This window comes from Haliotis rufescens, unplaced genomic scaffold, assembly GCF_023055435.1.
Source record: "Haliotis rufescens isolate VD_foot unplaced genomic scaffold, xgHalRufe1.0.p SCAF_6, whole genome shotgun sequence".
NCBI classification, from domain to species: Eukaryota; Metazoa; Mollusca; class Gastropoda; order Lepetellida; family Haliotidae; genus Haliotis; species Haliotis rufescens.
Genome location: NW_025964334.1, coordinates 47,583,589 through 47,603,098, shown reverse-complemented (window position 1 = coordinate 47,603,098; position 19,510 = coordinate 47,583,589). Strand labels below are relative to the sequence as shown.

Below are 19,510 nucleotides of genomic sequence, written 5' to 3'. Positions count from 1 at the left end.
CCAAATGCATCTTTCATTGCGTATGAACTGTGCAGATTTGATGACAGAATGGATGTTGTTGGAGTCTGCATTCAGCAATACCTACAGACCCCAGCTATTTCTGCAGATTGTAAATGTCCAACTCTGGTCCAGACAAACCAGTGACAGCTATCAAGGCAGGGAACACATTCTGCATGCATTTGACATTTTCCCGGATATCGATTTCGTTACACGATTTTCATTGAACTATACACGGACTCGTTAGTCCAACCAAACTCCAGTCTTTTGCGGCAAGTGTCGAAGCTGGACTTCATAGTCAGTTAACTCCCTTGCCTTGGGCAGACGACATTTGACATTGGGGACGTATTAGGGACATTGGATACGCATTACGACATGCCCATGTTTTATTAAGCGGGAAGTTTGTGGAACCTGGCGATTTCATCCGAGTTCAGACGCTCAGGTTAACTGGGTTTCGGAGTAAATTTGCAATGGCAATTAATATTTTGTTTGATTGTTGTTTAACGCCGCACTCGGCAATATTTATCTATATATTCCAGCTATTTGACGGCGGTATGTAAATAATCGAGTCTGACCAGACAATCCAGTGATTGACATCAATCCAGTGATTGACATGAGTAACGATCCACGCAATTGGGATATGATGACATGCATCAACCAAGTCAGCGAGTGACCACCCGATCCCGTTAATCGCCCCTTACGAAAAAACAGCAATTGATGTATGACTGCCGCGATCCTATACCTAAGTAATTGTTCGACCCCTGTAATCACAACTTGGACAAACAAGAACACTACCACCACTTTAATTGCCAAAGGAGTACATCAATACTGATGGTGTTATGGAGGGGCGGAACGACACGGAGGTCGTCGAGAGAGGAATGCGTGGGGGTTTATGCGGCATGTACCACGCCGTCGTCGTCGTCGTCGGTTGGAGGAGGACAGCGTGATGGTGACGGGAGACGTCGCGGCTACAATGTCAGACGCCTCGTCCTCGTCCGGCATGTCATGTTCCATCCCTGCAAGAGAGGAGAGTGTTTAAAGCGACAGGCCGCACTCTTACAGCAGTGTAACGGCTGCCAATACCGGACAAGCCAGTGTCGATAGCATGCTGCGTAACTGATCATCCACATGTATTGAAAGCTGAATTGAATAATATTTATGGTAATATGGATTACAGTTTATATGTCTATCTAACTGTACACAACAAGCCACTTGTCAAGGATAGCTTAAATGGTATGTCATAAGTAATCGAGTGTGGACAAGGCATACACGACTGCAAGCATTAATGCTCGGGGACACGAAACAGTGATCGAATCGGTAATGTCTTCTGCCAGACCACTCGTGAAAACTTGGGATCAGTTCCATCCCGGAATCCCTGCACAGGTGTTATGCTGTTGTGGTTTTCCGCTGCACTGTTGTATGCAGTTAGAGGTATTACAGAGTTGTTTTTTTCGTATATACGATTTGTTTACCCCGCTCCCGGCAGTATTCCAGCTATATGACGGCGGTCTGTAAATAATCGAGTTATGTATCAATGTATAGGAAAACTCACGAACACTGGTACATGGCGCTGACTGACCAAAGATCACAATAGGATGAGACTGGGACTCGAACCAACGAGCAGATCCAGACAGTGAATGAATGTTGTTTAAAGCCGCAATAAGCAATATTCCAGTTAAATCACGAGGCCTGTAAACAGTCATCTTCCCGAGGAGTTAACTGAGTATAAAAGTCCAGTTGGACTTTTCTAGTCGGTTAACTCCCTTGCCTCGGGAAGAAGCTAAACAGTGGAATCTGGGGAATATCAGATTCTAATCTCATTCCAGTCAGAGCGCCCCTAGCAACCTCTCCCCTTAACCATGTGGGGTCACGGGTAAGAGTAGGTCCCCCTCGGCTGTCCAAACTTGTGAGGGGCGAATAAATAGATCGGGTGGTCAGTCTTGGTGACTCGGGTGACCGATCGCCTCGGTGCCCCTGACATTGCTCACAGTATCAGCGATCGTCAATAATTTGTTAGTTTGTTTGCTGTTGAACCCTGCTCTCAGCAATATTCCAGCTGTATGATGGCGGTCTGTAAATAATCAAGTCTTGACCAGACAATCCAGTGATTGACATGATCATCGATCCACGCAATTGTGATACGATGATATGCATCAACCATGTCAGTGAGACTGACCACTCGATACCGTTAGTCGCCTCTTGACATTTCATGACAGGCCGCTGTCTTACAGTTGACTTATGCGGAGTGCGGAGTTACATGCATGTAACTTTGAAAATACATATACCTGTTTGTAGATGATACGCTGCTGCGGATCGTTTCGATCTTTTTCTGTTGCCAATGTAGCAGGAACTCTGAAACACAGACAAAGGGCGTGCGTGGCCCCGTTGGGATGATCATGCATGCCATCACTGGTCACAGGGATTTATCTAGATCTGCTCTAGGTCCTAAACCATCTTCCCGAGGCAAGGGAGTTAACTGACTATAAAAGTCCAGTTTCCACCCTTGCCAAACTAGTCTGGAATTCCTGGGGTCGACCGTAGCGCCACCAGTGGCTATTACGAGTTATGTTCCTTCTAAGCCTCTCCTATGGACCAATCAGATTCCACTTCTCGTATCACTTGCATTTGTTTCAAACAAAATGGTGGCGCCCAGTCAAAACGATCTGATTGATAATCAAGATCTATATTGTGATAAAACGGGTCTTACATAGCGAAGTGATTCAAATCACGTGAGCACCTTGATTAAAAACATGAAAAGACTTGGAAAATATCTGTTGACAACGAGTTGGCGGTGCACATGCTTTGCATATCCTGCAATCGACAGAAATCTGCACGACATTTTACAAACCGGATTTCGATTTCGGTGCGCGATTTTGATTGGACTATGCATAGACTCGTTAGCCCAGCCAAACTAACTCCATAATACCAGCCTAGTTCGACAAGGGTGGAAACTGGACTTTTATGGTCAGTTAACTCCCTTGCCTCGGGAAGATGATCCTAAACCTGCAGCACACGTCAGTAAAAATGAACAAATTGGAATTATAACATTTCCAATTCATGTTAAAAAGTTATATCAACAGTGATGGTTTGGCGCACTTGTATTTCACTGAAATCAGGGCCAATAGGGGGAGAGCCTTTAATGCTTGGTTTACACTATTGAATATCATGTTACTAAACAATGTTAAAAGACTGACTTTAAGAAAATATTTAAGGGCACAATTTGGAATCCTAGATAAATCCACGTTCATGTGGGTGGGTGGGTGCATGCGTGCGTATTCACAGTACACCGACTCCGAACCGACCAGTCCTTGTTTAAGCTCCTTAATGCCGAGAGCAAGGCAGGGCAACAAGTAGTACCATCTTTTAAAATCCTTTGGTATGACACGGCCGGGGATCGAACCCCAAACGTTCCGCTCTCCGGACAGACACTCAACGCACAAGACCGCGGAGGCGGTTCATCGATAGCAGATCAATGATCTGCCATTTGAACCACATTTAGCAAATCATGGCAGGCAAGGTACTCAACTGTCAAGTTTGCATCTCATTTTGGGTATTCGTACAATGGCCAAGTGCTGATTTGTCAACCTTTGGAGTGAATCACTGACATGAATCTGCAGGTGTTACATACGAAACCAGTACCACGCGGTCTCGCCTGATTAGTGTGATCACCAATACAACCAGCGTCGCGTGGTCACCTATACAACCAGCGTCGCGTGGTCACCTACACAACCAGCGTCGCGTGGTCACCTTTACAACCAGCGTCGCGTGGTCACCTACACAACCAGCGTCGCGTGGTCACCAATACAACCAGCGTCGCGTGGTCACCAATACAACCAGCGTCGCGAGGTCACCTACACAACCAGCGTCGCGAGGTCACCTATACAACCAGCGTCGCGTGGTCACCAATACAACCAGCGTCGCGTGGTCACCTATACAACCGGCGTCGCGTGGTCACCAATACAACCAGCGTCGCGAGGTCACCTACACAACCAGTGTCGCCCAAGAGGGCCATGACAGAGGGGTGGGGGCCAAGAGGGCCATGACAGAGGGGTGGGGGCCAAGAGGGCCATGACAGAGGGGTGGGGGCCAAGAGGGCCATGACAGAGAGGCGGGGCCGTCGCTTACCAGATCCTGAAAGTGACAGTCGGAATGTGTTTTCTAATCATGCAGCCTCGAAATATTTAACACGGGGTTACGGATTATATCCATACAATCTAGGCCATCTATAAGCCATTCCAGAATGTTGTTTTAAATTTTTTAATCGAGAATACGTCAAAATGTTTCGAAGCGTAGTCACCAGTTTGAAACTGGTGCCGTAAAGCTCGAGATAGCCGTCTCCTGATTGGCAAATGTCGATTTCTTGTCGGTCATTTCAATGTTCGCGAAAGGTCGGTCTGACGTGACCCGGTATGGGATGTCCTCAGGTCTTTGGTTAGCGGTAGCGAAAACTAAGATCTGTTTTTAATGAGATTGTAGAGGATCATGTAGGGGGCAGAGGCTCATGATACGGGTGTATGGCGGAGAATCATGGTAGAGGATCATGGTGGAGGATCATGGTGGAGGACCATGTTGGGGGCCAGAGGATCATGTTGGGGGCCAGAGGATCATGTTGGGGGCCAGAGGATCATGTTGGGGGCCAGAGGATCATGTTGGGGGCCAGAGGATCATGTCGGGGGCCAGAGGATCGTGTTGGGGGCCAGAGGATCGTGTCGGGGGCCAGAGGATCATGGAGGATCGTGTTGGGGGCTAGAGGATCATGGAGGATCGTGTTGGGGGCAAGATGATCGTGTTGGGGGCTAGATGATCGTGTCGGGGGCCAGAGGATCGTGTCGGGGGCCAGAGGATCGTGTCGGGGGCCAGAGGATCGTGTTGGGGGCCAGAGGATCGTGTTGGGGGCAAGAGGATCGTGTTGGGGGCAAGAGGATCATGGAGGATCGTGTTTGGGGTCAGAGGATCGTGTTGGGGGTCAGAGGATCGTGTTGGGGGCAAGAGGATCGTGTTGGGGGCAAGAGGATCGTGTTGGGGGCAAGAGGATCGTGTTGGGGGCTAGAGGATCGTGTTGGGGGCCAGAGGATCGTGTTGGGGGCTAGAGGATCGTGTTGGGGGCAAGAGGATCGTGTTGGGGGCCAGAGGATCGTGTTGGGGGCTAGAGGATCATGTTGGGGGCCAGAGGATCATGTTGGGGGCTAGAGGATCATGGAGGATCGTGTTGGGGGCAAGAGGATCGTGTTGGGGGCCAGAGGACCGTGTTGGGGGCCAGAGGATCGTGTTGGGGGCCAGAGGATCGTGTTGGGGGCCAGAGGATCGTGTTGGGGGCCAGAGGATCATGGAGGATCATGTTGGGGGCTAGAGGATCATGGAGGATCATGTTCGGGGCCAGAGGATCATGTTGGGGGCCAGAGGATCATGTTGGGGGCCTGAGGATCATGATATGGGGGCATGGCGGAGACTCATGATAGAGGATCATGGTGGAGGGTTATGGTAGACAACATGAGCAATGACCTGCGCCGTCGGGGTACGTTCAGTGACAAATAACCGGGCCAAGGTGTAACCAGCAGATCATTAATAGTCTGTTCCCAGTCGGCATGGGATATATTCAGGGACTATTCTTCCCCCGAGTGCTCACGAGGGCTGTAAGTAACATACAATGAACTTAAAATGACACCACGTGCATTTGCGAGGAACTGTGGGAAATTGCCTTGTGGTTGAAGCGTAAGACTCTCAAAGCGATCTTAGTGTTGCGACTATCGTAAAGCCTGTGTTAAAGTATGGGGGTTACGGTCACCTTAGCGCTAAGATGGCTTTGTGGAATGGGGCCCTGGGCCGGTTGTGGACAGCTACTCACCCCATCGCACTTGGCTGCGAAAGGACAGACGGTAAAGTTGCATTTGAACCACATCTTCATCGTCCCCGGAAGACGGAAGGCCGTGAAGTATGGGCTGTCGATGATTCTGCCCCTCACCCTGAAACCAGACTTCTTCCGGAACACAAGGCCGTCGCCGCACCTGCAACAACAGCCTCTTCACGCATGTTTCCAAAATCCGAACAAATAGGCCACGCCCATCTAGGGAATACCGTTTTCTGGTTGGCTGAAAATAGAGTGGGCGGGACTTGTGTTGCATTACTGCGCTGAACGATGTCACCAAAAAGGTGCGGCGCTCTCAAGTTCGGCGAAATCGTAGCTGCAGTTCTACACAGGGGCCAGTCACTACAGGCAGCTTGGGCATATTCATGTGTCATAGGTGCGTATGTGTAGGTGAGGATATGTCCTATTGAACAAGTACCTTTATCAATCCTATTTTAAGACATTTTCAGGAATGAATATTCATCTCCTCCAACCTTTCAGATCAGTAAAACATTTACGGACAGAAGGACCCTTGGGGCGTTACATATTCAATGAATAAAAAGCTTCTTAAAAGCAACTACATGGTGACCTGGGGCCCTTCCAAAAAGCATCTCGGAGCTACGTTGATCGTAAGCCTATGATAAAGGTTGGTTTGTTGTTTTACGCCGCACTCAGCAATATTCCAGCTATATGACGGCGGTCTTTAAATAATCGAGTCTGGACCAGACAATCCAGTCACTGATATCATGAGTATCGTCCCAAGCAATAGGGATCGATGACATGCTTCAACCAAGTCAGCGTACCTGACCACCTGATCCGGTTAGTCGCCTCTTACGACAAGCATAGTCGCCTCATACGGCAAGAATGGGTTGCAAACCAATTCTAACCCTGATCTTCATGGGTGGCATATACAATGTATTTTGCATCGAGTGAGTGTGTTTGCTGTTTATCCGCACTCAGCAATATTCTAGCTATATAAAGGCGGTCTGTAAATAATCGAGTCGGGACTAGACAATCCATTGATTGATCAACGCAATTGGGATAGATGACATGCATCAACCAAGTCAGCGCAGGTCTTAGACATTTACATCTTTGGTGAAACCCACGAGTACGGGTGTGGCACACAAAAACATAATGAAGGCGTAAGTCTTCCCCCACCCTTTTTTGAGACTAAAAGGTGCATACCCCCCAAGCAGAACCCGATACTCCCTGAAGCCGTTGGCAGCCGTACAGCTGACGGGAATCAGACGCTGTGATCCTGAAAGCGCAAAATACCCCAAATTAATTACACGAAATCAGTGTCGGCGAAAGATTGTTACACAGTGACTGGTGGTGGCGGTATGTTTTGCAAGCTGAAAAATTATGATAAAACCTGTGGCTTGATATTGAACACCAATTATAAAGCTGAAGTTCGTTTGTTTGTTGTATAACGCCGTACTCAGCAATATTCCAGCTATATGACGGCGGTGTGTAAATAATCGAGTCTCGACCAGACAATCCAGTGACTGACAGCATGTGCATCGATCTAAGCAATTGGGATACGATGACATGCATCAACCACTTGCCTCCGCATACACGCTTCTAAATAAGCACAGTAATCTTGAACGTGACGTTCGACTCCCATACTACCACAACTTACAAAATAATGAAGACTTGGAATTTCGAACTTCCCATATTCGTTACTTTGCTTTTCCAAAGCTCGCTTAGAAATGTTTTATTTGGTCGACTGTTTCAGAGGCACGTTTATTGTGAGTGAGTTGGGTTGGGTTTAACGCCGCTTTTAACAGTATTCCAGTTATATCACGGCGTGTCAACTTAATGTGGGAGAAAAGCCCGAAGTGATGCAGGTCTCGGACGTTTACCACTTCGGTGAAACCCACGGGCACGGGTATGGTGCCCATACATAATCGGGGCGAACCGGGATTCGAACCCACAATCATAGGTTTCTGGCGTGCCCGAGGGACGCAACTTAGCGGAGCCTTAGACGACTGGGCCACCCGTGCCCATGCCACGTTAATAGCTATAGGAGATTACCTATGGCCGCATGGCAGAGGTAAAAGTGTTTGTTTGCTTGTTTGTTTGTTGTTTAAATCCACACTTGCCACACGCCGTGGTCATATGACAGGAGCATTGCTGGGTGCGGCGTTAATCAACAAGCACTTACTTGTCCATGTAAATTGTGTGAGTGGCGGGTGCTACCGGTCGAGTAGGACATAATCCGAGTCCTGACCAGACAATCCAGTGATTGGCATCATGAGCATTGATCCACGCATTTGGGATACGATGACATGCATCAACCAAGTCAGCGAGCCTGACCACCCGATCCCGTTAGTCGCCTCTTACGACAAGCATAGTCGCCTTTTACGGCAAGAATGGGTTGCGTGTCTTCACGGGTCTTGTGCCAGTGAGAATCCTAGGTTCCTCGCGAGAACCACTACCCATGTACTCGCAACAGCGTCGAGCTACAGAAAGGTCATATACGAGGTACCTGTAAGCTTCGCACGGAGCTTGACGATACGACCAAGGGTGACGACTTTGACTGGTTTTCCGAGTACGTCGACGGCAGCCATTTGGACTGGAATGTTGCTCAGTCGCCTGCCACTGTTTGTAAAAATCTCCTCGAAAATATGTTTTCTGAAAGTACAACCGGCATTTCCTGAGTATATGTATTTGGCTTTGGGTTATACGTATTATAAGAGCGAGATAGGATGGGTATTGTCCCCCCAAAAAACTGGAACATCAAGGCGGTGGACACAAAAAGGCTTCATAATTTGTGCCATTGTGGGCAATCGAGCCTGGCCCTTCGTCGCTTTAATCCCCGCCCCTAAAGTGTTTCCAAGAACCCACACTGCCTGAGCCTTATTATTACACTCAATTAAAATTAAAAGCGATAAAACCCTTCCGACATATGAAATCACAGTCCATTGTGCGAGGCCCACCAAATGGTTGGTTGGTTGGTTGGTTGGTTGTTTAACGCCGCACTCTGCAATATTCTGGACCACACAATCCAATGGTGAAAACACGCGCATCGATCCACGCAACTGGGATACGATGACAGGCATCAACCAAGTCAGCGAGCCTGACCACCCGATCCCGTTGGTCGCCTCTTACAAGCACAGACAGTCAGACGCCTTTTACAGCAAGCATGGGTTGCTGAAGACCTATTCTACCCCGGATCTTCACGGGTCTCCCACTAAATTATGAGCATGTGTTTATGCATCACTATGCAATAGTGATGAAACCAGGTGTTCGCCAAAGGTGAGTGTATTCTGCCCCATCGTCTGCACCCGTCAGAAACACATGCAAAGGCAAGGCAATTGTTCGTCTAAAAACACGGGAACATATGGTAAAAGTCAAAATTGAGAATTGCATTGGACATAATGTTTGTCACCAATGCGTCCAGTTTGGAAATGTCTTCCATAAAACTCTTTGAAAGCTTTACAAAGTCCGTTAATGTAATTTTTTAGCAAGAGTGAGTGAGTGAGTTGGGTTTAACGCCGCTTTTAACAGTATTCCAGTTATATCGCGGCGTGTCAGCTTAATGTGGGAGGAAAGCCCGAAGTGATGCAGGTCTCAGACGTTTACCACTTCGTTTACCACCCACGAGCACGGGTATGGTGCTGACAAACCTAGAAACATAATCGGGGCGAACCGGGATTCGAACCCACAATCATAGGTTTCTGGCGTGCCCAAGGCACGCAACTCTGCACAGCGAATCGCGGCGCCTTAGACGACTGGGCCACCCGTGCCCCCTTTTGAGCAAGAGCCGTTTGACCACCTTCGTAGAAAGGTGAGGTGAAATGGGGTTTAACGTCGCGTCCAAGATTATTGCACTTATATATAGCGACGTGCATGTACGTGTGTGTTTGTGTGGCTGCTTGTACTAGTCCGGACTGATGCCGATTTATAGTGCTAGCCCACTGAGATACCATGCCGCAGTTTAACATGAATATCCCACTCAGACACAGTATACTGACTCCGAGCCGACCAGTCCTTGTTTTAGCCCCTTAATGCCGAGCGCCAGACAGGGTAACAACAAGTACCATATTTTAACGTCTTTTGGTATGACGCGGCTGGGGATCGAACCCCGGACCTTCCGCTCTCCGGGCGGACGCTCTACCACTAGACCACGGAGGCGGTCCCTTCGTAGAAAGAGTATGATCAGTGGTACTTCAAAAGTTGTTTAATGTAAATAGATGCCATTTTGGAAAGAAGTCGGTAAGTGGGCAACTTTCAATGTCCTGATCAAGTACATTGGGAGCATCCATTTCATTTCGACGGGTGGTGGTTAAATGAATAATTTTTGATTACTGTAAAAAATGTATAGTTGTATTATGGAAAATTTCCAAACGTCAAAAGGCTTGTAAAAATAGAAAGTTTTGGGGTGCTCAGCAAATAGATTGTGGGATACAGATGGCTAGTACAGATTATTCTTAGCTGTCGGAAAAAAAAACGAAGCAATCAGAATATGTCTTAGCGCAGGTCAGACCCAGCTGTCCGGTTCATCTTGACTTACTTACATATATTACTCAAAACTAGACAAAAACGTTCTTTTTGTCTCAGTCAATGTGTCATCTTCCCGAGGCAAGAGAGTTAACTGACTATAAAAGTCCAGTTTCCACCCTTGCCGAACTAGGCTGGGATTATGGAGTTACGTTTTGGCTGGGCTAACGAGTCTATGCATAGTCCAATCAAAATCGCACAACGAAATCGAAATCCGGTTCGTAAACTGTCATGCAGTGTTCGGTCGATTGCAGCATTTGCAAAACATGTGCATCGCCACTCGTTGTCAACAGATATTTTCCAAATCTTTTCATGTTTTTATTCAAGGTGCTCACGTGATTTGATGTACTTCGCGAAGTAAGAACCGTTTTATCACAAAACTGATCTTGATGGTCGAACAGATCATCTTGACTCGGCGCCACCATTTTGTTTGAAGCAAATGCATGTGATACATGAGGTGGAATGTGATTGGTCCATATGGGAGAGGCATATAATGGACATAACTCGTAATAGTGGCGGCGCTACGATCGAGCCCAGGAATTCCAGCCTAGCTCGGCAAGGATGGAAACTGGACTTGTAAAGTCAGTTAACGCTCTTGCCTCGGGAAGATGTCAATTTGTAAACGAACTGCAGTATTTAGGCGTTTTGTAAAATGCAAAAGTGAAAAGTCATTTAACACAGTGCCTTAAGCGTGCACATTAGGCCCCTTTATCAGCCCTTCATGCGATAGGCGCGAGTCTGTTTTCACTCTGGTAATGAAATGAGACCGTTTCTATAGGTCAGATCTTTACGTCCGAAGCTTCCACTGGTTGATTCCCTCGCAATGTTTGAACCCATATACATCTTAAATGTTCATCTTGAAAACAATTTTAATTATTTGGCAATTGAGTGACTTGGGTTTAACGGCGCACGTCAAATAATCGAGTCTGGACAAGGCAATCAAGTGATTGACATGAGCATCGATCCACGCAATTGGGATACGATGACATGCATCAAACCAAGTCAGCGAGCCTGACCACCCGATCCCGTTAGTCGCCTCACGGGCGGGTATTATGAGATGTGGACTCGGCTCGTACCTACCCGACATCGATCGTCTCCCGTTCCGTTATATTTTTCGCTTCGGCGTCGTATCTGCACGTGACGAGGAAGTTGTTGTGGTCGTCACTCACGCCGACGTTCCCAACTTTCGACTCCCTGGCAACCTGCACTTTCAGCTTGTACACTTCAGATTTCGCCATTTTCTGCGAAATAAATTGTTGATTTAAGTCTCGATAGTCTTAACTGTCATATATACACTTATATACATTCCTTTTCATTTCTACATATGCCCAACATGTGGAAATGTATGCATCTTCAAATGAGATGTTTGTTGTTGTTTAACGGCGCACTCGGCGATATTCCAGCCACATGCATATGGCGGTGATCTGGAGAAATCGAATCTGAACAAGACAATCCAGTGATTGACATACATAAGTATTGATCTACACAACTGGGATAAGATGACATGCATCAACCAAGTCACAGAGCCTGACCACTCAGCAATATTCCAGCTATATGACGGAGATCTGTAAAATAAGCGAGTCTGGCCCAGACAATTCAGTGATTGAAATCATGAGCATCGATCCACGCTTAGACATGCATCAAGAAAGTCAGCGAGCCTGACCACCCGATCCCGTTAGTCGCCTTTTACGACATAGTCACCTTATGGGACTCAACTCTGCTAGCGAATGGTGGTGGCTTATGGGACTGGGCCACTAGTGGCCCTATTTCTATGAGTAGCTTTAATTACCTCAAACAGACAGGCAGGTCCTTTTTTAGGTAGGAAGGCGGCTGTTTGGATGTACGTGACTCCGTCTTGTGTTTGCGGCGTAGCAACAACGCCACCCTTGCATAAGAATGTCACAACGACGGGGTGATCAGCACACAGGGTAATGGTCGACAAGCCATCTTTTGTTTTGCTACAGTCAGAGTGGACTAAAAAATGAAAAAAATAAATCCGAACTAAAGTCGAAACACTGAAGCACACAAACTCTAATTCCCGTTCACGTGACAAACAATGAGAGAGTATGGTTTTACGCCGCGTTCAGCAATATTCCAGCCACATAACGTCAGGGGACACCAAAAATGGGCTTCATTATTAAACCTGTGTAGGGAATCGAACCCGGGTCTTCGGTATGACGAGCGAACGCTTTAACCACTAGCTATAGGCTACCCGACCGCCCTCTACCACTAGACCACGGAGGCGGTCCAAATTTAGAGGAAGTGAGCGTGAGGGTGAATTATAATTACACACGGGCGAATGCTGCAACCCCTAGGCTACCCCGACGCCCCAGTCACTAGCAGAACAGACTTTCCCTCACTTATCAGTCGGGATTAACGGACCAGGGATTATCGGATCAGTGTATAATACGCCTTCCAAGAATGATACCAGTATCGGATCATATACCATACCCTCCTCGGCGTATAACAACTAAATCGCATTATTTCAGTTGGGAAGTTGGCTTTTTTCTTTGTGCTAAGCGTAGAGTGGCGGGTGCTACCAGTAGAGCAGGACAATTGGTTTCCCCGGACTTTCAGGGCTCCATTCATATCAATGTCATTGTTTTGCCTTTTGTTTGTTAATCGCCTGATTCATTGTTGACTTTAACAAGCACGTGATACTGGGGATATACCTACCTTTAATGATGCCTCCCGCGTCATCGACAACCAGGTCCCCGCACTTGGTGATAGAAAAACAATACACTAAAAAGTATCAAATTACATGTTATATAAGTATTAAGTCCAACAAACATCCAACAAAAAACAGATAAGCATAAGTCATCCATCTTCATCTTCATCCTCTTCCACTCAGCATATAGACATAGCCGCAGATACAAGTAATGTACCTCAATAGGGTTATATATCATACCCCAATCTTCACATTTTTTTCATGTTTTTCGAAATAAAACTAATTCCTACAAAATACCATTGAACGGGTGTGCAATATCAGCAATTGCAATTTACATAGACACACATTGAAACAGAGTTCTAATAATACGTTGATCTGGATACAGAAAATACGTCGTTTGGAGTATTATAAGTATTTCTGCGGTTGTTCTCGACAAGTCAAAACCATATGTGCCCGTAAATATCCAACGACATCAGACAATTTAAAATTGATATACAGTAAACTACGGTTATAACGAACTCAAAGGGACTACTAATTTTAGTTCGTTATAACCGTAGTTCGTTATAAGAATATATATACAGCATGACTATAGCAAGTAGCCGGGACCAAAAAGTAAGTTCGTTATATCCGTCAGTTCGTTATAAGCGTGTTCGTTATAACCGTAGTTTACTGTAGTTGGTTTAACGCTGCTTTGAACATTATTCAACTTATATCACGGCGTGTCAGCTTGAGGGGAAAGCCCGAAGTGATGCAGGTCTCAGACCTTTACAACTCTGGTGCAACCCACGAGCACGGGGATGGTGCTAGCAACCCTAAAAGCATAATCAGGGTGGACCGGGATTCAAACCCAAGCTCTTAGGTTTCTGGCGTGCACAAGGGACGCAACTCTTCACAACGAATTATGGCGCCTTAGACTTGGCCACCCGTGCACCCCAGGATTCGAAAGAGTAAGAGTAAAGACGTCCCCCATTCATTTCTCTTGCGTGGCCGTGTTTGACCCTGAACACATGTCGCCGCATCTCTACCAGCAGTACCATCTTACCTCCTTAATCCATTGAGCGTGTGTGTGCTTGCGGCAGTCAGCTATAGTCAATCTACATCACCACAGACCAGTGGTCAGCAGTATAAGCATCGACAGACGCTGTCAGGGTGCGATGGGACATAGGCTTATATCACAGTATTTGTGTGTTGTTTAACGCCACACTCTGCAATATTCCAGCAATATGACGGCCAGCCATTTATGTAAATTTCATCACTGTTTTGCCCTTTTGTTTGTTTTTTCGTTTAACGCCGCACTAAGCAATATTCCAGCAATAGGACGGCGGTCTGTAAAAGGTCGAGTATGGACCAGACAATCCAGTGATTGACATGAGCATCGTTCCACGCAATTGGGATACAATGACATGCATCAACCAAGTCAACGAGCCTGACCACCCGTAACTGAACCTTATTGTCACCTGTGAGCCCGACCATCCGTAACTGAACCTTATTGTCAGCTGTGAGCCCGACCACTCGTAACTGAACCTTATTGTCAGCTGTGAGCCTGACCACCCGTAACTGAACCTTATTGTCAGCTGTGAGCCTGACCATCCGTAACTGAACCTTATTGTCAGCTGTGAGCCCGACCATCCGTAACTGAACCTTATTGTCAGCTGTGAGCCTGACCATCCGTAACTGAACCTCATTGTCAGCTGTGAGCCTGACCACACGTAACTGAACCTTATTGTCAGCTGTGAGCCCGACCATCCGTAACTGAACCTTATTGTCAGCTGTGAGCCTTACCACCCGTAACTGAACCTTATTGTCAGCTGTGAGCCTGACCATCCGTAACTGAACCTTATTGTCAGCTGTGAGCCCGACCATCCGTAACTGAACCTTATTGTCAGCTGTGAGCCCGACCATCCGTAACTGAACCTTATTGTCAGCTGTGAGCCTGACCACCCGTAACTGAACCTTATTGTCAGCTGTGAGCCCGACCATCCGTAACTGAACCTTATTGTCAGCTGTGAGGGGTACAAGGAACGTCTAATGCTGAATTCCGATTTCAGAAAAATATTAATTGCAGTATAAAGGGACCATGTAGACTGTTTAGACGAGACGTGACCACTTACCTTGACGAGGGTGAAGCACGACAGGACCACCAATAGGGGCACCTGCAGACAGACATAATGTGAAACCCCGTTAAACCGGAAACCTCGTTTGTCCAGAAACCTCGTTAGTCCGGAAATCATACCTCCGAACAATTCCCGTTGGGAACGTCTGCATACACTCACGTACTAAGAGTTTGTGAACTACCCATGAAATCCAATGGCTTTCTATCAATGTTATTCCAATGTTGCATGAATAACTTCCAAACTGCCCCAGCGTTAATGATAATTAGCAGGGAGATTCAGTGAACGTTCCGGAAAATTCATTCATGTCCAAATGTTATCTGGGTAGAAAAGGCGTATGAAAACCAAACAAATTTCAAATGTAATTCCATCGCGAGATTCTCTTTGTCACATAGCTTTGTGCACGGAGATTTACTTACCTCCCATATGGCAACCTAACAAGTTTTAATACTTTTTAACCAGGCATTATTTTCATCAATGAAAGGCAGGGTTTATGGGGGGTTAACCAGTAATATTCCAGCTACATAACGGCGGTCTGTAAATAATCGTGTGTGGACCAGTCAATCTAGTGATTGATATAAGGATCAAGGATCTGCGCTATTGGGATACAATGCCATACAATCAAGTTATCGAGCCTGACCCCCGAACCTTTAAGTCGACTCTTACAAGCATAGATTGCTGGATCCTATATTCTCACCTGAATCACGACCCGATGACAGCCATCAATTAACAATGTTACGTACATCACTTTGTGTCAATCTGTTAATCTGTCCATCACTTATTTTCAAAAGAAAAAACCCAAAGTATATTATTATATAGGGAAACAGAAAACAAAGCTATCATCAGTATTAAATCGTAAAGATAACAAAGCGGACGTTTTCATACCTGAGACATCATCTTCCGCGATCTAACATCAGCAATTCTGTCCGGGCAGCGACCGACACGTGATGCACGTGAATTACCGTGAGAGGTTTCAGGCGCGTTTGGGCGAATAGTCAATAGCCAGGAAACAAGATTAATATCGGTTATGTTTTAGCAATGAGTGGTCGGTGTGGTAGGCTCTTGGTGAAGCGTTCGCTCATCATGCTGAAGATTGCCCACATTGCAAAGTGTGAAGATCATTTCTGTTGTCCCTCGTGATATTGTGGAATATTACTAAAAGCGGCGTAAATTCAACACATACTTTACAATGAGTGAGTGAGTCAATTAATGTATTCGGTTGTACCCTTTACAGCCAGCCATACCACAGCTAGGTAAAATACATCTCCGATTAAGCTGGATGAACACTGATATATAAACAATAAAGACATTATATAAAACAGTTTATATTGGACCCGTGAAGATCCGGGGTGGAATAGATCTTCAGCAACCCATGCTTGTCGTAAGAGGCGACTAGCGGGATCGGGTGGTCAGGCTCGCTGACTTGGTTGATGCATGTCAATTTGCGTGGATCGATGCTCATAATGTCAATCACTTGATTGTCTGGTCCAGACTCGATTATTATAGACAGCCGCCATATAGCTGGAATATTGCTGAGTGTGGCGTTAAACAAAAAACAAACAACAACAGTTCATATAGCTGTAGAAAACATACAGACATTCATTCGGAGGAGTGAGTTAGTGAGTGAGTTGGGTTTAACACCGCTTTTAACAGTATTCCAGTTATATCGTGGCGTGTCAGCTTAATGTGGGAGGAAAGCCCGAAGTGGTGCAGGTCTTAGAAGTTTACCACTTCCGTGAAACTCACGAGCACGGATATGGTGCTGACAAACCTAGAAACATAATCGGGGCGAACCGGGATTCGAACCCAATATCATAGGTTTCTGGCGTGCCCAAGGGACGCAACTCTGCACAGCGAATCGCGGCGCCTTAGACGACTGGGCCACCAGTGCCCCCTCATTCGGACACGTTACATGTCAACATGATGTGCGATGCTATCCCATACTATGGCCTTTGCAGGAAGTTTTCACACACCTTAAGACCCGGGTTCGATTCCCCACATGGGTATAATGTGTGAAATGGTCCCTCGCCGTGGTATTGCTGGCTTATTGCTGAAAGTGGCGTTTAACCATAGTCACTGGCATTTCTTTAATTGATCAGGTGGTCAAGCTTTATGATCAGGTTGACAGCGTGACGTCTACCCCAACGACGTGGATCACACCTCATGATACTGAATATCTGGCCCTGAGCATGAGTCGATTGTTTACAGGCCGCCGTCACATGACAAGTGTATTGCAGGATGCGGCGTTAAACAACAAAGAAACACTTACTTTTCAATGCAAATTGTGTGAGAGGCGGGATTCTGCCGGTAGAGCGGGACACCGGGTTTCCTCACTGATTTTCAGAGCGCCATTTATGTAAATTTCATCATTGTTTTGCCTTTTGTTTGTTGTTTGTTTTTGCGTTTGTTGTTTAACGCCGCACTCAGCAATATTCCAGCTATATGACGGCGGTCTGTAAATAATCGAGTCTGGACCAAACAATCCAGTGATTGGCATCATAATTGGGATACGATGACATGCATCAACCAAGTCAGTGAGCCTGACCAACCGATCCCGTTAGTCTCCTCTTACGAATAGCATGAGTTGCTGAAGACCCATTGCAACCCGCATCTTCAGGAGCTTTTTTCCTTTTTTTGTGATTCTAGCGAATGTGGTATTCGTGGATGTCTAGTTTGTCGTCCCACTATGTATTTGGATGGCTGATTGGTCATTTGATTACGTAATCAGATTTCGGATATGTCGTCTCAACGTGTATTTCGATGTCCAATTTGTCGTTTGATCATGAATTCGAATGTCTGACAGATCCTATTTTTGGATGTCCGATTGTCGTCCAAATATGTATTCGGATATCTGATATGCCGTCCCGACAAATATTTGGATATCTGGTATGCCGTCCCGACAAATATTTGGATATCTGGTATGCCGTCCCGACAAATATTTGGATATCTGGTATGCCGTCCCGACAAATATTTGGATATCTGATATGCCGTCCCGACAAATATTTGGATATCTGGTATGCCGTCCCGACAAATATTTGGATATCTGGTATGCCGTCCCGACAAATATTTGGATATCTGGTATGCCGTCCCGACAAATATTTGGATATCTGGTATGCCGTCCCGACAAATATTTGGATATCTGGTATGCCGTCCCGACAAATATTTAGATATCTGGTATGCCGTCCCGACAAATATTTGGATATCTGGTATGCCGTCCCGACAAATATTTGGATATCTGATATGCCGTCCCGACAAATATTTGGATATCTGGTATGCCGTCCCGACATATATTTGGATATCTGGTATGCCGTCCCGACAAATATTTGGATATCTGGTATGCCGTCCCGACAAATATTTGGATATCTGATATGCCGTCCCGACAAATATTTGGATATCTGGTATGCCGTCCCGACAAATATTTGGATATCTGATATGCCGTCCCGACAAATACTTGGATATCTGATATGCCGTCCCGACAAATATTTGGATATCTGGTATGCCGTCCCGACAAATATTTGGATATCTGATATGCCGTCCCGACAAATATTTGGATATCTGGTATGCCGTCCCGACAAATATTTGGATATCTGATATGCCGTCCCGACAAATATTTGGATATCTGGTTGGTCGTCCTCATCCTGTTCGAAAATCTGACATTCGGGGAATAGCGAAAAGAAGACGTAAGGTACTACATTAATTGTAATGAAATAATCTTGAATTTGACCTCAACAGTGTTTACTTTGATCAGGTATAACTTCAGTGTTCGAAATACCTGCCTGCCCGACCGTCCGAGACGGGTTGATTTCAACTCGGGCTGCCAGATTTTCAAATCCCCCTGCCCGACGGTCGGGTTATATTTCATATGTCAAAATATTCAAAATATTTCCCGATGATAAGCATTAATTCACATGTAAAGATGAATGATAAAATGTAACCAAAAAGAAACCCCGTTAGCTTATCCTGAGAAACATATGATTATAGTGGGCAGGCAGGTTTTGGTCAGGGCTGGCAAGTATTTCAGCTAGCCAGTCCTGTGGTCTGGCTGAATTTTTTGGGAGTTTCATGTGCAATAAATGTGCAATAACTGAACAGGCTTGTCCAGGAGAGCGTGAGGTGCACGGGTGGCCCAGTCGTCTCAGGCGCCGCGATTCGCTGTGCAGAGTTGCGTTCCTTGGGCACGCCAGAAAACCTATGATTGTGGGTTCGAATCCCGGTTCGCCCCGATTATGTTTCTAGGTTTGTCAGCACCGTACCCGTGCTCGTGGGTTTCACCGAAGTGGTAAACTTCTGAGACCTGCATCACTTCGGGCTTTCCTCCCACATTAAGCTGACACACCGTGATATAACTGGAATACTGTTAAAAGCGGCGTTAAACCCAACTCACTT

At 46.3% G+C, this 19,510-nt stretch overlaps 1 protein-coding gene across 1 annotated transcript; it reads right to left on the bottom strand.

The window, feature by feature from the left end:
* Nucleotides 1–784: 784 nt before the first annotated feature.
* On the bottom strand, nt 785–16,108 carry LOC124146929 (vitelline envelope sperm lysin receptor-like). Its single transcript, XM_046517495.2, has 10 exons — nt 16,010–16,108; nt 15,125–15,166; nt 13,022–13,064; nt 12,135–12,319; nt 11,426–11,586; nt 8,331–8,476; nt 7,028–7,100; nt 5,843–6,002; nt 2,283–2,349; nt 785–1,013 (listed from the first exon to the last, which is right to left on the bottom strand). The coding sequence occupies exons 1-10, from the start codon at nt 16,019–16,021 to the stop codon at nt 835–837; spliced, it is 1,068 nt and encodes a 355-aa protein (XP_046373451.1). The 5' UTR covers nt 16,022–16,108; the 3' UTR covers nt 785–834.
* Between the last annotated feature and the right edge of the window lie 3,402 nt (nt 16,109–19,510).